Genomic DNA, 12,757 nt, shown 5'->3' with positions numbered 1-12,757 from the left:
TCTGACCCACCTCCCAGAATATTGGAAATAAAAGCAAAAGTAAACAAATGGGACCTAATTAAACTTAAAAGCTTCTGCACAACAAAGGAAACTATAAGCAAGGTGAAAAGACAGCCTTCAGAATGAGAGAAAATAATAGCAAATGAAGCAACTGACAAAGAATTAATCTCAAAAATATACAAGCAACTACTGCAGCTCAATTCCAGAAAAATAAATGACCCAATCAAAAAATGGGCCAAAGAATTAAACAGACATTTCTCCAAAGAAGACATACAGATGGCTAACAAACACATGAAAAAATGCTCAACATCACTCATTATCAGAGAAATGCAAATCAAAACCACAATGAGGTACCATTTCACACCAGTCAGAAGGGCTGCTATCCAAAGTCTACAAGCAATAAATGCTGGAGAGGGTGTGGAGAAAAGGGAACCCTCTTACACTGATGGTGGGAATACAAACTAGTACAGCCACTATGGAGAACAGTGTGGAGATTCCTTGAAAAATTGGAAATAGAACTACCATACAACCCAGCAATCCCACTGCTGGGCATACACACCAAGGAAACCAGAATTGAAAGAGACACGTGTACCCCAATGTCCATCGCAGCACTGTTTATAATAGCCAGGACATGGAAGCAACCTAGATGTCCATCAGCAGATGAATGGATAAGAAAGTTGTGGTACATAGACACAATGGAATATTACTCAGCCATTAAAAAGAATACATTTGAATCAGTTCTAATGAGGTGGATGAAACCGGAGCCTATTATACACAGTGAAGTAAGCCAGAAAGAAAAACACCAATACAGTATACTAACACATATATATGCAATTTAGAAAATGGTAATGGTAACCCTGTATGCGAGACAGCAAAAGAGACACAGATGTATAGAACAGTCTTTTGGACTCTGTGGGAGAGGGCAAGGGTGGGATGGTTTGAGAGAATGGCATTGAAACATGTATATTATCATATGTGAAACAAATCACTAGTCCAGGTTCGATGCATGATACAGGGTGCTCGGGGCTGGTGCACTGGGATGACCCAGAGGGATGGGATGGGGAGGGAGGTGGGAGGTTCAGGATGGGAACACATGTATACCTGTGGCAGAGTCATGTCAATGTATGGCAAAACCAATACAATATTGTAAAATAATTAGCCTCCAATTAAAATAAATAAATTTATATTAAAAGAAAAAAAAGCTCTGCTAACTCAGAGATAGGATTCTACAGTGACTACGAGCATGGAATTTGGAATCATATGCTGTGTTTTGCTGTCCTTAGTTGCTCAGTCATGTCCAACTCTTTGTGACACCACGGACTGTAGCCCACCAGGCTCCTCTGTCCATGAGGATTCTCCAGGCAAGAATACTGGAGTGGGTGGCCATGCCCTCCTCCAGGGGATCTTCCCAACCCAGGGATCAAACCCAGGTCTCCCACATTGCAGGCGAATTCTTTACCATCTGAGCCACCAGGGAAGCCCAAGAATACTGGAGTGGGTAGCCTATACCTTCTCCAGGGGATCTTCTCAACCCAGGGATCCAGCCCACGTTTCCTGCATCTCCTGCATTGGCAGGCAGACCCTTTATTTTGGGCTACACTGGGTCTTCATGGCTGCACAAGGGCTTTCTGTAGTTGTGGCAAGTGAAGCCTAGTCCTCGTTTTGGTGCCCAGGCTTCTCACTGCAGTGGCTTCTCTCATCTTAGAGCATGGGCTCTAGGGCACATGGACTGCAGTAGTCACGGCATGAGGGCTCACTTGCCCCGTGACAAGTAGAATCTTCCCAGACCAGGGATTGAACCTGTGTACCTTGCATTGACAGGAAGATTCTTAACCACTGGACCACCAGAGACATCCCCATTTCCTCTATTTCTATGTCTACATATGTTTCTACACACTGTCAGCAACTAAGTTTGCTCAACCCCTTGGATTTTATATGCTGCTTCTTCGTGCCTCTAGCCCTTCTTCCTAAGTTTGTAAGAAGATGATTATTCTCTGATTGGGCTGAGATAGAGGCAAAGAGTCAGACACGACTGAGCAGCTAACACTTTCACTACTCTTTTTTTGACTAGGAAAATACAGAAAATTGAGTTCATTTTGCTTCTTTTATGAAATTTTGGGTCATATCTGTGATGAAAAGTAAATAGAAAAAGGAACACGTAACTAAAGAACAGAACCTAAGCATGTTCACCTGAATTATCTAGACAATTGTATTAATAATAGCAGTTTATGTTCTGGCCTCTGTTGGTCAGTTTAGCTGCCCCCGTGTCTCCTTCAGCCTGTGTGTGTGCTGGGAGATGGCATTGGATTACAACAAGGATCTTAATGGCCTTCAAACCACTAACAGAGTTCTCTGTTTTGCAAGTTGATAAGAGGCAGAAAGCTAGCATGCCTTTGCGTTCATTGGTTCAATGGAATTTCTTACTGAACTATTTTGTATGACATCTTGTCACTACTTATGACAATTTGCCCATTGCCTTATATACTTTAAAAGCAACTGTCGGGGGTGAGGGGAATAGAGAGGTAGTACTCGTTTTGTAACCAAGTGTTGTACTAATAATCATGTATGTATATATGTGTGGTATATAAAGAAATGCAAATGTATGTTCCTTGCCACTAAATTACTATTTTAGGGAGGTGCAGTAGAGCCAGAATAACAGATTGAGTTATAAATTGATTTTAGCCAGAGTCCAACCATCAAAGCCTCTGTTACTATAGAACAGATCCTGGGCAGAGATTAGAAGTTCTTTGTTTTATTAAAGGTAATGTAACTTTCAAGTTACAAATTGGGTGTGTTGTGGTTCTTCCCAGTGGCTAAGACGCTGAGCTTCCAATGCACATGGGTGTGGTTCGATTCCTGGTTAGGGAATCCCAGATGCCCTGGGGCTTGGCCAAAAACAAACAAAAATTGGATATGCTGCATATACATCTGTGTGTATGTGTGTATGTGTGTAAATCCTTCCCAGTGTCATAAATGTGAGGAGACGTCTAGAAATGCCTGGATGCTTGGAGGGAAATCATCTATCTCACAGTTCTATATATTCTTATATTGATGCTGAAGAAAGATAGCATTTGTTAGCTAAAAAACTAAACTAAAAAGGACCAGGGAATTAAAAGTACAGATTACTTTGTATAAAATAAATAAGCTACAAAGATGTATTGTACAGCACAGAGAATATAGCCAATATTTTATAGTAACTATAAATGGAGTAGTTATTGACTCACTGTGTTATACACTTGAAATTTATCTAATATTGTACATCAACTATACCTCAATTTAAAAAAAAAAAAAGCGCATGTCAAGCTATGTCACAAAGGAAAGTGAAATGACTCAGTCATGTCTGACTCTTTGCGACCCCATGAACTGTAGCCTACCACGCTTCTCCATCCATGGGATTTTCCAGGCAAGACTACTGGAGTGGGTTGCCATTTCCTTCTCCAGGGGACCTTCCTGACCCAGGGATCAAACCCGGGTCTCCCGAATTGTAGGCAGACGCTTTACCGTCTGAGCCACCAGGGAAGTCTTTCTTGGTGGCCCAATAATTAAAACTCTGCATTCCCAATGCAGGGCATTCAATCCCTGGTTAGGGAACTAAGATCACTAATGCAAAAAAAAAAAAAGCTTAAAAAAATAATCAAATCAAATTAGTGTTTTGCCTTTTACAGCTTAAAAACCTGAAAAAGTTTTCTGCATCCAAGAAATAAAACCACAGAGGGAAAAACCAATGTGAAATGAGGAAATCCAAAAGTCAAAGTGTTTGCTTCCTTTTCTCTCTGGGTCTGGGAGACAAGGTGAAACAGCAAACTCTTTAAACAGATTGCTGCACAAGAAAGGGCAAGAAGCCTTTTGTAGAAGAATTTTCACAGGAGACTAACAGGATCTTGTTGACTTCTGCAGTTATCAAACTAAATCTCACACAAAGCTCTTGGTATTAAGTTCCTGTACTTAGTTTCCGCTCACAGAGGAAAGGCCTGCAGGTGTGGACCGGTGCCAATTGCAAAGCCTTCTTCGGAGGCCCTTCAGGCAAGATCCAGTCTCTGCCAGCTGTTGTCAGCATCTACCTTTTCTGTTGGTGTCCAAACCCAGCGGCTCTCAGAGCTTTCCCATGGAGACAGTCAATTGTCATCATGCCCACGGGTAGCTGAGCTGCAAAATCTGACATACCTGTCCTTCCCCTCTAAGCAGATTTTTCAAACTCTATTTATCTGAAATAGTTTTTGAGACAAACTTTTACATACCTTGGCTATATTTACTAGAGTGCTCTTGCCCCATAAGGGCCAGAGGGAAATTTGGATCATTAAAAACCATATTAAGGGGCTTCCCTGGTGGCTCAGTAGTGAAGAATCTACCTGCCAATGCAGTACACGCAGGTTCGATCCCTGGTCTGGGAAGATCCCACATGCCATGCACCATAGCTTCTGAGCCTATGCTCTAGAGCCCCAGGGGAGTGATGTGCAGCTACTTGAGCTCTTGAGCTGCAAGTACTGAAGCCCATGCGCCTAAGAGCCTTCGCAGTGAGAAGCCTGAGCACCACCACTAGAGCAAGGCCTGAGCGGCAACAAAGACCCAGTTGTTGCTGTTGTTGTTGTTTAGTGGCTAAGTGGTGTCCAACTCTTTGTGACCCAATGGACTGCAGCGTGCCAGGCTTCCCTGTCATTTCCTATCTCTCAAAGTTTGCTCAAACTCATATCCATCAAGTCAGTGATGCTATCCAACCATTTCAACCTCTGACCTCCCCTTCTCCTCTTGCCTTCAATCTTTCCCAGCATCAGGGTCTTTTCCTAGGAGTCAGCGCTTCACATCAGGTGACCACGAAAACCCCACGAACACTACAAAAAGACAAGAAGACCCAGTACAACCAATATATAAATAAAATTATTTTGAAAAACCATATTAATCCTGCCAAGTGAATAAGGACAACTAGAGCTGCCGTTTAATGAAGATTGTCAACTCACACACACACACAAAGAAAGAAAGCAGGGAAGGGTTATTTCATTTGAAAAGACCGAAATTAGTGTGCTCCCAGGTCTGGATCGGGATCCAGTCTTTCCTGCCTCAGAGAGGAGGTACCTAGGAAGGCCAGAGGGAGCCTTCAGAGCCCAGGTGAACAGACAGGCCCCTTAGAGGGGGGTGCTCTGTCCGTCCAGCCCCAGCGTTGGGAAGAGGCTTCCCGGAGAAGGCCCAGCCTGCTGAGGTGTAGTTGGACACTGGCACACTGAGAGTTGACACCCAGAAGCCCAGTACCTCACTCGCCTTCACAAAACTCAGACCAGGGCTTGGGTGAGGCTGATGTCTGTGTGGATGCCCCACCCAGCCCCCAGCCTCAGTGCTTCCCTGGTCTCTTAAAATCTCCATTAACTTCATCTAGGCCTCACTCAGCATCCCATAGTCACAACCACACTCTGACTCAGTCCTCCCATCCACCCGGTACACTCGGGGCAGCAAACCCCCGGGCTGCTGGCCTTTGGCAGTCTTAGGTCTGCGCTCGGGCAGACCAGCTGGGGCAGAGGACAGAGCCTCTCTCTCTCACACCACATTGCTCAAGGCTGCAGGGCTCCCATCAGCACACTCCGGTGTGGTCATCACCTGCCCCCAGTTCCCCTGCTTTCCTGTCTAAGTCCCACGAAGCAATAAACAGTGGAGGCACCTGCCGCATAGCTGCCGCTTGGCACAGCCTGCCTGATTCTGAGCCAGAGTCAGAGAGAGCGAGAGTCTGCCCAGCCACCTCCTCTGGGCAGGCCACCTGCCTGGCCACCCACTCCCTTTGGCTTAGCTGCACCCCTGTGGCCATAGGGAGGGGTCATAATGACCCTTCCCTTGCAACCATGTAGGGGGGGTGGGAGGGAAGTTTCCCAAAGAAAGGGGGTGTCAGGCCCCAAACCCACCGGAACTCAAGTCTCCTGGCCAGCCTGCCAAAAGTGTGTGTGATCAGTATTCTGAGACCTAGGACCAGGAGTGGAGAAGGGGATCATAGGACTGCTGCAAGGATGGCACTGATTCCCAGCTCAGGAAGATGTCAGATTCTGTGCTTCGGGCTCTTAACTGTGATGCTTCCTGTTTGGTATCAGGTGCCTCAGTCCGGAACCCTGAAGCTGTCCCACCTGCGGGAAGGAGCATACACCTTTCAGTTGACCGTGATGGACACTGCCGGGCAGAGGAGCTCCGACAACGTCTCAGTGACCGTGCTTCCCGTGGCCTTCTCCACAGGAGGTGAGAAGAAAGCCCTTCCCTCGCATTCACAGTGGCCAACAGAGGCCAGGCTGTGGATGGAAGGGTGGTGTTAAACTGGCATTTTAGGGGCTTCCCTGGCATCCAGTGGTTGAGGCTTCGTCTTCCAGGGCAGGGATTGCAGGTTCCATCCCTGGCCAGGGAGCTATGATGCCCACATGCCTTGAGGGCAAAACACCAAAACACAGAACAGAAGCAAGGGCTTCCCTGGTGGCTCAGTGGTAAAGAACCCATCTGCCAATGCAGGGGACACGGGTTCTATCCCTGGTCCGGGAAGATTCCCACATGCGGCGGAGCAACTAAGGTGTGCCCAGGAGCCACAACTACCCAGCACACGGCAGCAACTACTGAAGCCTGCACGCCCCGGAGTCCGTGCTCCGCAACAAGAGAGGCCACTGCGATGAGGAGCCCTCATACCACGGCTAGAGAAAAAGCCCGAGCAGCAGTGAAGACCCGGCCCAGTCAAAAATAAGTAAATAGAATTATTTTTAAAAAACCAGAAGCAATATAGTAACAAATTCAATTAAAAAAAAAACTTTTAAAATGGTCCACATGAAAAAAAAATTGCCATTTTATATCCTAACTGGGCAATATAATGGGTGCTTCTGTTTTATTTTTAGCTGTTGCTGAGTGGGAAAATCTTAAAATAAAAATGTGTCATCATAAAAATATGATGACAAAACTAGGCTCGACTATATTTCATGTTAAGTGACACTGCCGAGTGAAGCAGGGGAACACTTTACACTCCAGGGATGACAATAGACTGTGTGAGTCACAGGACCTTAGAGATGCCCCATCCTTCCTTGACTCAGTTTCATAAAAGACATCTGGGTTTCCCAGGAGAGGGTGGGGACCACCCTCCCATTTAAAGGAGGGTGGGCTAGTTGATACTATGTTCAAAGAATGCAGCTAAGAGGTAGATTTAAAACAAATTAAAACATATACAGTGCATGTATCAGTTTAAAAGGACTGTTGAAAAATTTTCATGGACACTTTACACAGAAGCACAGATACGTTGATAATATGGCTCGACATATATATAATGGTTCCCACATTCTGTTGCTCATTGTAAACTCATTTCTCTCATTTATCTGTTTCTTGCTTTCCCAAACATCTACAGTTCTAAGATTAGCTCATTAAGTTAAAAAAAAAATGTAAATGGCACTTGGCAGCACTAAAGCTATAGAGGTATTGCAGAATCGTGTGTGTGTGTCTAGAGTCCTGTCACTCGGTCGGGGGATACTTTCTCAGCATCTGCAGTGAATGGGAACTGTGTGCAAGGAAGCAAGCATGGGTGCTGAGTTCCACAGACCTGATCCCCAGCCCTGATTAATGACCCTTCACTAACCCTGGCTCTAGCAAACTTGTAGCCTGTCTCCTATATCCTTGATTCCTCCATATTTGGATCGCAATCAAGTGAGCAGTCGGGAGAAAGAATATAATGATTGGATTTGCTTGTACTTTGGCTGACCTCGTCTTCCACCAAAGACAAGGGTCAGTGTGCATATTAGAAATGAAGGAAGGAGACTTTAGAATTCTAAGAACTCTGCCACCTTGGTAATTTGCCTTCCACAAAGATACAGTGCTAGCAAGATACAGATATTAGCAACATTCAAGATTAGGTCGGCTGGCTTTCCTTGTGGTCTGGCAGTTAAGAATCCATCTGCCAACGCAAGGGACACAGGTTCCATCCCTGGTCCAGGAAGGCTGCACATGCCTCGGAGTAACTAAGCCCTGCCATGTGCCGCAACTACTGAAGCCCACGTGCCCTAGAGCCCATGCTGGGCAACAGGAAAAGCCACCACAATGAGAAGGCCTCACACCACCACTGGGGAGTAGCCCCCTTCTCTGTATCTAGAGAAAGACTGAGCACAGAAACGGAGACCTAGTGCAGCCCAAAATAAACAAGTAAATCTTAAAAAAAAAAAATCAGGTTGACTCACTCCTGTTCAACCACGGTTCAATTTGACCTGGAGGAATGAAGAGTGGCTGCAAATAGTACCCCAAACTCCAGTCCAGTAGAGGACTGTGAGTCAGCGATGGGGAATGTGCCAGCCAGCTTTCTAGTCCATATCGGGGTGAGGCCCTGTTTGTGGTCTTACTGCAGCTCTACAGAAGAGCCAGTTACCTGAAACAACCCTGGCAATGCTGACTGTGCACTGGGGCAGGAAGTAGGGCAGGTGGCGAGTAGAAAACAATGGCACCCAGTCCAGCTGAGGTCACGGCCAGTGGGGAGGTGCAGAGCTTGGAGAGCTGTGCTCCTGGCAACAGGGCTCCCTAGCCAGGGACCGAAGTGCTCCTGGGCAGCTGTCAGCCCTACAGAAATTAGCAAAGGGAGAAATAGCCTGAGGGCTGACATCAACCAGCTACTTGTTGATTTGGTTTATTTACTCTGGCCAGTCTTCTGGGCTCCCAAGGCAACTAGAGAGCAGCCAAGTTGCCAGTTGTACATTTCTGGCCTTTCTCAAGATGACAAAAGTATATTAGAAGCTGAAGAGGGTGATATGATTCACCTCTTATTACTGAAAGGCTAGTCGGGTGTAATAGGTTTTATATAGGGCTTCCTTGTGGCTCAGATGGTAAAAAAATTCTGACTACAATGTGGGGGACCAGGGTTTGATCCTTGGGTTGGGAAGATCCCCTGGAGAAGAGAAGTAATACCCACTTGGGTATTAGTGCCAGGATAACCCCATGGACAGAGGAGTCAGGTGGGCTACAGCCCAGGGGGATCACAAAGAGTCTGACACAACTGAGCATCTTTGAGAGATAGAGATCTTATGTATATAACTTTATACAGAAAATGAAAAGAATTCTGTTGTGTTAACTGTCTTCTGGAATCACTCACTGGTTAGATTGGAATAACAAACTTAATTAAAGTTAATAAGACACCACATGCTGCTGCTGCTGTTTAGTCACTAAGTCGTGTCTGACTCTGCGAACCCATGGATTGTAGCCCAGAACAGGCTCCTCTGTTCATGGGATTCTCCAGGCAAGCATACAGGAGGGGGTTGCCGTTCCCTTCTCCAGGGGATCTTCCCGACCCAGGGATCAAACCTGAGTCTCTTGCATTGACAGGTGGATTCTTTACCACCAAGTCACCTGGGAAGCTATAGGACACCACATAGAGACGTTGAAAATGAGAGATGAGGATTGAGAGGGCTTCTGTCCCCTTCATTATATACATAGATCTTGGGGCTAGCTTGCTTTCTGGTAATCAAAGATGGCAAGGTCTGTAGTAAACAGGCAAGCGCATACCCTTGTTTCTGTGATAACTTGGTTCAGATTTGGATACAGAGGCCATATGTTTTCAAGCTTTGCAAAAAATAATCTAGTCAAAACGAATAAAAAACAAACAAACAAGCAACAATCTACTCAGAGAGCAAGCCAACGGACACTTCCAAGATAACCCAGTTTTGTGGTCTCCGTATAGGATCCCCCACAGACAGTCAAGACATTTTTTTAAGATGGAAAAAAAAATACCAGAACTTATATTTGTATTCATTTTTAATCTTCTTTACATTTTCAGTCTATTTTATGACATGTATTAAAATACGTTACTACAGTGGCACATGCATATGATTTATAGATGGGAGATATATATGGTCAAAAAAGTCCGGAGACCACGGATTCAGAAATACGTGGATAAATTGTCCGCGTGGATCTGTCTCCATAGTTACCAGGAAGTCAGGAAAGCCTCGAGGGGGTTAGGATTTTCACGTCAGGAGTTTAGAAGCTGTGAGCAGAGGCTGCATCCTGGCTTGGTGTCTGCAGTCTCCCTTTGCTCTTCCTCCCAGCCCCTTCCCCATGACCGAAGCAGATACTCCTTTCTAGGCCCAGGTGCTCAGCCAGAACTGCTGACTCCCTTTGTCCCCTTCTTTCTGCCACCGTTTCTTAATAGGTGTTTGCTTATTTATTTATTTATTAGGTCTTCTGTATCGGCTCAGAGGGTAAAGAATCCACCTGTAATGCAGGAGACGCAGGAGACACAGGTTCGGTCCCTGGGTTGGGAAGATTCCCCTGGAGGAGGAAATGGCAACCCATCCCCATATTCTTTCCTGGGAAATCCCATGGACAGAGGAGCCTGGCAGGCTACAGTCCAGAGAGTCACAAAGAGTCAGACACGACTGAGTGACTAAGCACTAAGCACACACATTCATTTATTAGGCTGCGCTGGGTCTTCGTTGCATCAGGGCTTTCTCTAATGGCAGAGAGTGAGGGCTACTCTCGAGTTGTGGTGCACAGGCTTCTCTTTGCGGTGACTTTGCTTGTTGCAAAGGATAGGCTCTAAGCCAGGGGGCTCAGTTGTCGTGGCTCCCGGGCTCTAGAGCACAGCCTCAGTAGTTGTGGCACACTGGCTTAACTGCTCTGTGGCAAGTGGGATCCTCCCAGGCCAAGGATCAAACCCTTGTCCCCTGCATTGCCAGGCAGATTCTTAACCACTGGACCACGAGGGATGTCCCTGCCACCATTTATTTTCTTCACCTCTTCTTCCTCCAGAATCTAGGTATCCTCAAATTGCCTTCCACCCGGATGGATTCTTTTCCCAGTGTTTTAACTGAACTTCTTTCCAGTAGAATGCTTCCAAGACTCGCTTGGACGTGTATTCTATGCTCAGAAATATCATCATGTGTTGCTCTCCTATGTTATGAGACAGTTATCTAGTCCATCTGTCCCTGGAGAATACAGACTCCTTGTGACTCCTTTAGCCTGATACCTTTAGTCTGTATCACCAGTGTCAGTGGTTATTAGTTGGCTTACTCCTGACCTGGGGGTACAGAGAATGTCTTTCAAGAAAATACATGTAGCTCTGAGGGTTAAAAGCTCTTGGGCACTCCAAAATGGAGACGGAAATGGCAAGCCACTCCAGTACTCTTCCCTGGAGAATCCCACGGACAGAGGAGCCTGGCAGGCTACAGTCCATGGGGTCACAAGAGTCGGACACAACTTGGCGACTAAACCACCACCACCACTCCAAAATGGAGGGAATTTCAATATTCATAGAAAAAAAGTTCTCACTAGCTAGTAGCTAAAGATTCTATTTTTGCTTTATAGCACCATGGATCTGTGATGGCCAGCAAACAGGGTTCGATAGTAGAAAGTTGATCTCAGTAAAAATTATTATTTAGGAAATGTGAATGCAAAACACACATAGCATGTAGAAAGCGGTGTCTCTGGGCTTCCCAGGTGGCTCAGTGGTAAAGAATCCACCTGCCAAGGCAGGAGATGCTGGTTGGATCCCTGATCTAGGAGGGTCCCACATGCCGCGGAGCAAATAAGCCCGTGGACCACAGCTACTGAGCCTGTGCTCTAGAGCCCTGCAATTGCTGAAGCCCTCACACCCTAGAGTCCATGCTCAGGAACAAGAGAAGCCACCTCAGTGAGAAGCCCAGGCACTGAAACTAGAGAAAAGCCTGAGCAGCAAGGAAGACCCAGCACAGCCAAGAATAAATAAATAAATAAATTTTTTAAAATTAAAATCATTAAAAATGACCAAAAAAAAAAAAAACCACACAAGGACTTCCCTGGCAGTTCAGTGGTTGAGACTTCACCTTCCAATGAAGAGGACACAGGTTTGATCCCTCGTTGGGTAGCTAAGATCCCACATACCTCGGGGCCAAAACACCAAAACATACAACAGAAACAATATTATAAAAATTCAATAAAGACTTTAAAAATGATACACTTAAAAAAAAAAACAAACTAGTATCTCTGATAAAATAGGGTCAGCCAGCCAAGTGCTGTGCAGAGGGTGAACCCATGTTAGGGGGCCTGCTGAGGATCTGATGGGGGAACAAATGAATGCAGAGTGAGTCACCTGAGGGAGGAAACCCAGAGCTGGATGGGGAAGACCGCAGCTGCTGCTTCTCTGTTCCCACCTCTTTAGCATTGTTGGCTTGGAGAAGGACCCTAAGATGAAAAGCCCATGGTGATTCTGAGAGTTCAGTCAGGAGGGTCAAGAAGGAACCCCCTAACCTTTCCAGAACCCACTGCTGCTGCACAGACTGTTAGGTGTCCCCTCATTACCTACGTCTCCTTACCCAAAAGCATTCCATCATACACACAGTCTCGGTTAATCCTTACACGGTGGAAGCCCTTTCCTTTCCTGTACTCCTGTGACTTGAGACTTGTTTACAAACAGGATGCTCGAGTGTCTGCTCACGCTACCACTTCTTTTGTGATGATGGCTGTTGCATTGACATCATGTTGGCTTGCGACGGAGTGGAGCAGTGTCCTGACGGGTCTGATGAAGCTTTCTGTCAAAATCGTGAGTCACCTGCATCACATTTTGGGGGTAGAAGGGATGTCTGTATTCTGACAGTAAATGCACATTCAGCATTTACTTTTTCTGCTGGTTTCAGTGTAACTTCATGTGAACCAGCTATGCCTTAAATTCAATGGACATTTACCGTAAATCTTTAATGCAAATTACAAATGTCAAATTTTTGTATTATTTAACATTTTAAGAGATAGTTTTCAATTTTCTAAGAGTCTTCCCCATCCTAAAAAGGCTGTTTAGCATACGCTTTTA

General features: G+C 45.7%; 1 protein-coding gene across 1 annotated transcript in view; it reads left to right on the top strand.

The window, feature by feature from the left end:
- Positions 1 to 12,757, top strand: part of LRP11 (LDL receptor related protein 11) — a 56,408-nt gene that overhangs the window by 23,155 nt on the left and 20,496 nt on the right. Inside the window, exons 3-4 of the mRNA XM_005908046.2 lie at positions 6,069 to 6,210; positions 12,368 to 12,493. Coding sequence (XP_005908108.2) covers positions 6,069 to 6,210; positions 12,368 to 12,493 — 268 coding nt within the window. The remainder of the gene's footprint in view (positions 1 to 6,068; positions 6,211 to 12,367; positions 12,494 to 12,757) is intronic.

This window comes from Bos mutus, chromosome 9, assembly GCF_027580195.1.
Source record: "Bos mutus isolate GX-2022 chromosome 9, NWIPB_WYAK_1.1, whole genome shotgun sequence".
In the NCBI taxonomy this organism is placed as follows: domain Eukaryota; kingdom Metazoa; phylum Chordata; class Mammalia; order Artiodactyla; family Bovidae; genus Bos; species Bos mutus.
This window is presented reverse-complemented; position numbering and strand designations above follow the sequence as displayed.